This window comes from Bombina bombina, chromosome 3, assembly GCF_027579735.1.
Source record: "Bombina bombina isolate aBomBom1 chromosome 3, aBomBom1.pri, whole genome shotgun sequence".
Lineage (NCBI taxonomy): Eukaryota > Metazoa > Chordata > Amphibia > Anura > Bombinatoridae > Bombina > Bombina bombina.
In genome coordinates this window covers 353885391-353894017 of record NC_069501.1, presented here as the reverse complement: position 1 = coordinate 353894017, position 8627 = coordinate 353885391, and the positions used below count along the sequence as shown (strand labels likewise).

The following is an 8627-nucleotide window of genomic DNA, read 5'->3' as shown; positions in this document are numbered from 1 at the left end:
CCTACTGAGCATGTGCAAGAATAAGTGTGTATGCATTTGTGAATGGCTGATGGCTGTCACATGGCACGTGTATGCATTTGTGATTGGCTGATGGCTGTCACATGGTACAGGGGGAGTGGAAATAGACATAACTTTTAAAATTGTCAGAAAAAAAAAATCTACTACTCATTTGAAGTTCAGACAAACTTGCTATTGCATTGTCTTGTTATCTTGCATTTGCGGATTATACAAATCTATTGTGTTGACTGGTCCTTTAACACAAGACCTGTGAATTTATTCAAAGAAACATTTTTGCAAATGCAAGCATACCACTAACATGTTTCTAACTGTTATGTACTTCTGTTTCTTACGAAGAGCAATGATCATCCCCTTTTGTACAAAACACATACAATGATAATTCAATTTCTACCATGCACTCAGGCATAAAAGCAGTCACCTGCTAAGTCATCAGAGCCTTACAAGTGACTGCAGAGGGAAATGGGGGTGGTAAAGCAAAATAGAGCCAGATAATATTCACTAAAGTGCTTCCCATCAAAAATATCTTTACTTTCCTTCAAGCCAGTTATCAGCTTTCAGCTAGGAACACGTGGTATGAAAGTATTACCCTGCAAATTATGCCATAAGTGATACTTCACCTTCATGGAATCTAATGTCTTCTGAATTGGCACATTGGTTCATCCAATATGGGATCACTATAATACCAACTAACCTCAGGCAGACTTTAATGAGTATATTTGTGCTCCTCTCAGGTTTGGGCATATTGCATTTAAGAGATGTATGTTTTGAAGTCACTACCCATCCCAGTTTCCTGAAGAAAATAATGTTTGGAAGCTTGTATACAATACAATGTTGAACCAATAGAATATATATTCATGAAAAAAGAGGCTATAATGTCACTGAAATCATATTAAAGGGACACTAAACTCAATTTTTTTTTTATCTCATGATTCAGATTCAAATTGAGGATGCAATTTTAAGCAAGTTTCTAATTTGCTCCTATTATCAACACTTAAGAGCCAGCACATTTTTTGTTGAGAACCTGGGTTATGCTTGCTTATTGGTTTGCTAAATGTAGCCACCAATAAGCAAGCGCTATCCATGTGCTGAACCTAAAATGGGCTGGCTCCTAAGCTTTAAATTCCTGCTTTTTACATAAAGATAGCAAGAGAATGAAGAAAAATTGATAGTAGGAGTGAATTAGGAAGATGCTTAAAGTTGCATGCTCTATCTGAAAAATGAAAGAAAAAGTTTGAGTTTTATATCCCTTATAATATGGATATATTTATAACTATGGCCCTAGAATCCTTATGTACTTTTTGTTTAGTCGAACTATAATTATTTTGCCTCACCTTCTACAGCACAAGAGAAATGGTGGTGTTTAAAAAAAAAAATAATTTTGTTTATGAAATTATTTTAATGTTCTGATACATTAGAGGATATAAGTTAATAAATGGAAATAATTAGCAGGCTCTGGTTACATTGTCTTTTTCTACAGCACATACTGCTGATGAAAAATCCCTTCATATTCCCATATAAAATAGGCCAGGCCCCTTATCATGAGCAAAAAAAAGGTGATTGCCTCCAAAATGTCATCTCCCAGTCCTATAACACAAGGGTTAAAGGGACACTCAATCAAAATTAAACTTTCATTATTCAGATAGAGCTTGCAATTTTAAACAACTTTCCAATTTACTTTCATTAACAAAATGTGCACAGTCTTTTTATATTTAAACTTTTTGAATCACCAGCTCCTATTGAGCATGTGCAAGAATAAGCGTGTATGCATTTGTGAATGGCTGATTGTTGTCACATGGTACGTGTATGCATTTGTGATTGGCTGTTGGCTGTCACATGGTACAGTGGGAGTGGAAAAAGACATAATTTTAAAATTGTCAGAAAAAAAATCTACTACTCATTTGAAGTTCAGACTGCTATTGCATTGTCTTGTTATCTTGCATTTGTTGATTATGCAAATCTACTCTGTTGACTGGTCCTTTAATAATATTTTGCTTCTGCAAAATATATTTGTCTAACCCTCACAATAGTGTGAAATGCTGCAAAGCTTAGCAGATAGTAGAATGTCACATAATAATGAAACTGTGTACCAGTTAGTATAAATGACATCATGTTTGTGGCGAATGGTTAAAGTTAATTGCATTATTGACTAATGCCTTTAACCTGGATAACAAATGGAGATTGTATGTGTTTCGAGTTACACCCTTAGTGCAATTAAACTAACACTCCTTTTAGTAAACATACATTTTCAGTCAGAGTAGTTGCAACTTATATTTAAATTAAGAAATGACTTTGCCTCTCCCTGAAGGGAATTTCTAAATAAAAATATAACATTACATGTTTAACAAAAGAGTAGTCATATTAAGTGTATGTGCACATTGTGGAAATAAGAAAATAAAATCAACCAGTACCAGAAAATTGTAGTTAATACACAATTTGCATTGTTTATTAAAATATAATATGCATCAAATAAAAAAAATGCTTTTAAGTATTTATTTTTTTCAGTTTTGCACATAAGGAACCTCTCAACATCTTTATTTAAACAATTCAGATGTGTCATTTAGTTCCAGTAATATGTTTGTAAGCTATGAATGTTCTCATCTTCATTGGCTTAAGCAAAGCCTCATATACTTGCATTTTTTTGTGTAAGCCCATATGCAATTATACATTGTCAGACAATGAAAATATCTGCCTGGGATCACACAAAGGAATATTTAAGCAGTACAAAGTACAGTATTGTCATTGTTTTTTTCAGCAAAATAAAATTAAAAAAAAGGCATTTTTGAAGAACAGTGCAAAATAAGCATTGCCTATATACATTGTTATAAAAAAGTAGTGCAATAACAGGAAAGAGTGATGCAATCTGAGCAAGCATTTCCACAACCACCACCACACCCAGTGTATCTGCCCTTGAAATATTTACCAACCTCTTTTCCAGTTGCAGAAAAATTAACCCACAGCATCACATAAACTTGTTTCATTTACAGTACAGTCTAAGTCAGGTTTCATTTTGCCTGAATTAGATAACGTCTATGGCAAATGCATTATATTATTTGACCTCTTAGCTGCAACATATTATTGGCCATATTGACCAGGGGAATATACAACCAATTCACTAAAATATGTTAACCTTTGGGACACCTTTGGTGCATTTTTTAAATTTAACATCTCTTTATGCTTATTAATGTTATACAATTTTATAAAAATGTTATGAAATTATGTGTAATTATAGGCAATATTACACTAAATGTGTCACTAAAAAAACAAGATGGAGTTTATGCTCAAGGATAGACACAATATACAGTCTGGAGTCTTGCTATCCTCAACATTAATTCTGTGTGATACCCTAGAAAGAAAGATGTGACCTCCCATGGTATAATCAATAATCTGGTTCATTTAACTAAATGAGAGTCATAGTAGTCAGAAAATGTAGCCACTGCAGAAATTAACTGTACAACAGAAATGGTCGCTTTGCATAATGCATTATACTTAACCATTACTGTGCCACAGCAAACTACATAGATATGTATATGTTAATAATAAGCATTTGTACAACTATACCACCATTTTTAAACACACACACACTGCCCCTCAACATTTTAGAGGATATAGAAAATAATAATTAAAATAATAATAAAAACAGTCAAAAAATACAATAAAAAATATATATATATTAATAGCATTAGCGACCACCATCAATGACCCCAGCTTCCAAATCCAATTTCTTCTTTATATCTGTTGGTTAGGATGTTAGCTTTTCTGGTGAGCTTGTTTAGAACAGTGTGTAGTCCACAAAGGTGAAAGTGAAATTCCTTTTCCAAGTCTTCTTCTCCATCTGCATCTTCGAACCTACTGATGTCCAAGGAGCTTAGTTTATCTTTTTTTCTGTCCTCCCCTTGCAGCACACCCCATTCAATGTCATTCCTAATGGATTTCAGCAGAATGTAGTAGCTGTGCATGTCCCTCGTAGAGAAGAAATTATCAGCCCCATTGCGGACCTCTTCCTTCACATCTATCTCCAAGTGTACATCCCTCAGCAAGCTGGGGACCATCACAGTTTGGTCCATATTATTCACAGCTCCAATGAATCTGTTCATAGCATTGAACAAGGAGTACTTTTGATTGTAGGTATCTACAATTTGCATCATTTTCGCAATCAGCTGTTGGAGGATACAATATTGTATGTAATTAGTTCTTCTGCTGTGATCAAAGCAGTAGCAAAGTGCGTGGGTTATACTGTGAGACACCCCTAAAATACGTCTGTTCCTTGGAAACAAGGAGTCTCCAATGCTTTGTATTTTGCTGATTGGTAATCAGTTACACAAATACTCTCTGCAAGGGATCTGGATTAGCTCTATATCGCCCTCTTTCAGCTCATCACTTCCTCTTCCCTATGGCAACAGATGCAATTCTAATATCCATGCACAATACAAAGGAGTGGTGTTAGCAGAGTGATCACCATATAACACGTATAGATATTGTATCTGATCTTGTGCAAACTGGGGAGTAGTTTGTCCACTCTACACATCAAGTCAGTCAACCGGCTTCCTTTAGGTCCCAGTATATATACTCATGAAAAGAAAGGTGTAACAGCAAGTGCCACCCCTGCAGTAAAGCAGGATAAAGCCGGTTTAGAGATCAGAATGACCGCGAGTAACACAGGCTGCCTTACATAGCAAGCTCCTCCTCCTCTTTCCTCTCCTCACTTCTGAGTCAAGCTGCCCAGTAAGGACTCGGATCTCAGTCTGTTGCTGGGAAAACCTCTACGCTCCTTACATCATGCAGGCGCCTTATCAGCCCACATCAATGCATATTTATTGAGAGATCACAGCACTTCTATTTCAAGCACAAAGCACGGAAAATGCATGTCCTTAAATGCACATCTTACATTTACTTATATATAAACTAATATATGCATGATTAACTGTTCAATTTGCCCCTGCAGTTCTCTGCATTTTCCCACACGTTTAACTTTAATAGTAATTAAATGACCCTATATTGCTTTGATAATAATACAGAGAATCGTTTGTGTAAAAAAGTCAGTTGCACTTGGATAACTTGGTGTGGAACGTTTAGACTTTGTGCCCGAGTTTCCTAAAGTAAATGAGTGTAATTTTAATGTGGGGCTCTTGAATGCTCGGAGACCTGATTTATATATAATCGGTAATAGCTCAAGACTAGGCAATGCAACTACATGTAAGGCATCTGCCATTGATATACTGATAACTATCACACCAGCTTTCAGTTTGTAATTAATTAACTGTTAAAAGTTGTTTCAAATCCATGTCAAAAGTGCAAATCTTCGTTATGTTGTAAATTTTGAAATAAGTTTATTATACAAGTTTGCTATTTGGTAAATATAAACGTACTGTATTCCTATTAAACATATTTAAAAGTATATTAAGTGTAATAATATTATTATAAAAATACAGGAGTCAATTGACAAACTTGGTATATGTAAAATATGTTAACCACGAAGTGAAAAGGGTTTTTAATAACTTTCTTAAATAAAACTTCCGTGTTTCCAAACTTTAACTTATAAAGGTAATAATTGTTGCACAAAGCTCTTATCTGTAGCACAAAATGTGAAGCTCTGTACTACTTCACACTCAAGCACCACCCTAACCAGACAGCGAACTCAATGACCCTCTAGTTTCCCTGACAGTGAGGTACATCCCACCAATGCACGAGCTTCCCACGACTTCCGCATGCTCACTGTCTACAGCTGATATTTTAAGACACGAGGGTATCACCCCACAGCCATACCCCCAACCTAACCAATAGCAGTGCAGCTCGTCAACCAGCCTCCAAATTCTTTAGTATCCAATCAGAACTTTCCTTACCGGTGTTGTTCATAGTGCCCGCCGATTCCTTGGCGTTCCTGGTAGCAGGAGTGTTGCGTGGAAAGGCCGTCACGTGGGTGGCTAGAATGGAGCGCTGCAGGGATAATTTATTTTAAATCGCTCAGGCTACATTGTAAATGTTTGCTGTTTTTGTGTAGCGCCTTTCCACTCTCCTGTTAACTCCCGTAGCAACTAGCTTCCAATACACAACGCAGTGCGACACAATGTTTGGAGCAATTAGTATGTGCTTTTTAGACAATAAAGTACAGCTATTCCAAACCTTGCTCCCTCCCCCTCCCCCCTCTCTTTTGCGCTCCCCTTCCCTGCACCTCTTTTGCTTTCTCTCTCCCCTCTTTTGCTTTCTCTCCCCTCTCTTTTGCGCTCTGTCCCCCCTCTTTTGCTCTCTCTCCCCCTCTTTTGCGCTCTCTTCCCCTCTTTTGCGCTCTCTCCCCCTCTCAGGGCCACCACTAGAAATTTTGGGGCCCCTGACTTAACCATTGATCAGCCCCCCCACCCCCTTTGACATGTGCAATTTTTGACCAAGTGACTAAAACGTATATGCACTTTATTCTTAAAGGGCCAGTATACTGTAAAATAATTTTCCCTTAATGTGTTTACAATTGCTTTTTTTACCAACTGCAGAGTAAAAAATGTATGAAAATTAGCTTTTTAAGGCTTATTTGTGTTAATTTAAAGCTCTGATTTTGTGTTTTGAAGCCACAACCTAATAAAATGGGTTGAGCTTGTAGGTATAATCAGATCTCATTACTGTATCACATTGTGCACATATACCTGCTTCTTTATCTTATATCTGTCCTTAAAACATTCACCAGTACTTTGAGAGAACAATGGAAAATCAACATTTTATTACCTTATCTCTGCTTTATCACACTGGGAGTGTAATTTCTTCTGCTGGCTGTGTTTACAAAGCTTATCTATAGCTGGTACGCGCGGCCACAAACTTTCAGAATAGGTGGGGATACCACATGCTAAATTAACAATTTAAAATGCCAATATAAGGGTAAAGGAGCTACTTGTAAACAATTTAATACACTCCAGCAGGTAAAGTGGATCATTTGGAACAAATTAAAGGGGAGAAATGTTTTGAGTAAACTGTCCCTTTAAGTGTCTATTTAAACTTGGAAATGTTGTAAAGGTAGTAACATACAAACACACAGACACACTCATAGACTGAAACACACACACACACACACACTCACACATAAGGATTCACATATAGACACTCTAGCAGACATGCAAAGAAACACCCAAACAGACACTCAGCACTTTATTACATTGACCTGACAAGTAATGAGGTAGACTACAGTTTTGTAAAAAAAAAAAAAAAAAAAGGAGATTTAGAAAACAAAATATGGAGTTCTGATTATCTTTTTGTAAAGGAAGATGCCAACTAAATGATGACAACTGCCTAAACAATCATTTAACCCCTTAACGACTGAGGACGTGCAGGGTACGTCCTCAGAAAAAAGGCAGTTAATGCCTGAGAACGTACCCTGCACGTCCTCAGTGTGGAAAGCAGCTGGAAGCGATCCTGCTCGCTTCCAGCTGCTTTCCGGTTATTGCAGTGATGCCTCGATATCGAGGCATCCTGCAATAACATTTTTAAGCCATCCGGTGCAGAGAGAGCCACTCTGTGGCCCTCTCTGCACCGGAGATCGGTTGCTCCCTGTGTTGGTGGGTGGGAGCCGGACCGGGAGGCGGGTGGCGGCCATCGATGGCCCTGTGGAAGTGAAGGGGGGGCGGGATCGTGGGCGGGGGTGGCTGGGGGCGCGCACGGGCGCGCGCGCGCGTGCACGGGAGGGTGGGGGCGGGCGCGTGCACGGGGAGGGAGTGGGTGGGAAAAGCTACACTGCCCAATATTATATCAATAAAAAGATAAAAAAATCGAAAATGAAAATAATCAGCAAGGTGGTGGGGGTTTGTCTGTGGGGGGTGGGGGGGGGGGAAGCTACACTACAGAAAAAAAAAAACAAAGGAAAAAAAAACACTTTTTATTGTAAACTGGGTACTGGCAGACAGCTGCCAGTACCCAAGATGGCCCCCAATAAGGCAGAGGGGAGGGTTAGAGAGCGGTTTTGGGGGGGATCAGGGAGGTTGGGGGCTAAGGGGGGGATCCTACACAGTAGCATATGTAAATATGCTAAAAAAAAATTCATTTTTTTTTTAAAACCCTTTTATTTTAGTACTGGCAGACTTTCTGCCAGTACTTAAGATGGCGGGGACAATTGTGGGGTGGGGGAGGGAAGGGAGCTGTTTGGGAGGGATCAGGGGGTGGGATGTGTCAGATGGGAGGCTGATCTCTACACTAAAGCTAAAATTAACCCTGCAAGCTCACTACAAACTCCCTAATTAACCCTTTCACTGCTAGCCATAATACACGTGTGAGGCGCAACAGGATTTAGTGGCCTTCTAATTACCAGAAAGCAACGCCAAAGTCATATATGTCTGCTATTTCTGAACAAAGGGGATCCCAGACAAGCATTTACAACCATTTGTGCCATAATTGCACAAGCTGTTTGTAAATGATTTCAGTGAGAAACCTAAAATTGTGAAAAATTTTACGTTTTTTTTAATTTGATCGCATTTGGCGGTGAAATGGTGGCATGAAATATACCAAAATGTGCCTAGATCAATACTTGGGGTTGTCTACTACACTACACTAAAGCTAAAATTAACCCTACAAGCTCCCTAATTAACCCCTTAACTGCTGGGCATGATACACTTGTGGTGCGCAGTGGCATTTAGCGG

The 8627-nt window shown here is 38.3% G+C and overlaps 1 protein-coding gene across 1 annotated transcript; it reads right to left on the bottom strand.

The window, feature by feature from the left end:
- Positions 1-2433: 2433 nt before the first annotated feature.
- On the bottom strand, positions 2434-4653 carry MID1IP1 (MID1 interacting protein 1). Its single transcript, XM_053704628.1, has one exon. It carries the CDS (start codon positions 4161-4163, stop codon positions 3711-3713), a length of 453 nt encoding a protein of 150 aa, XP_053560603.1. The 5' UTR covers positions 4164-4653; the 3' UTR covers positions 2434-3710.
- Positions 4654-8627: the final 3974 nt, after the last annotated feature.

What these genes read in the sequence shown, in the direction of transcription:
- MID1IP1 (XM_053704628.1), bottom strand. Translation starts at nt 4,163, where the DNA reads ATGATGCAAATTGTAGATACCTACAATCAAAAGTACTCCTTGTTCAAT.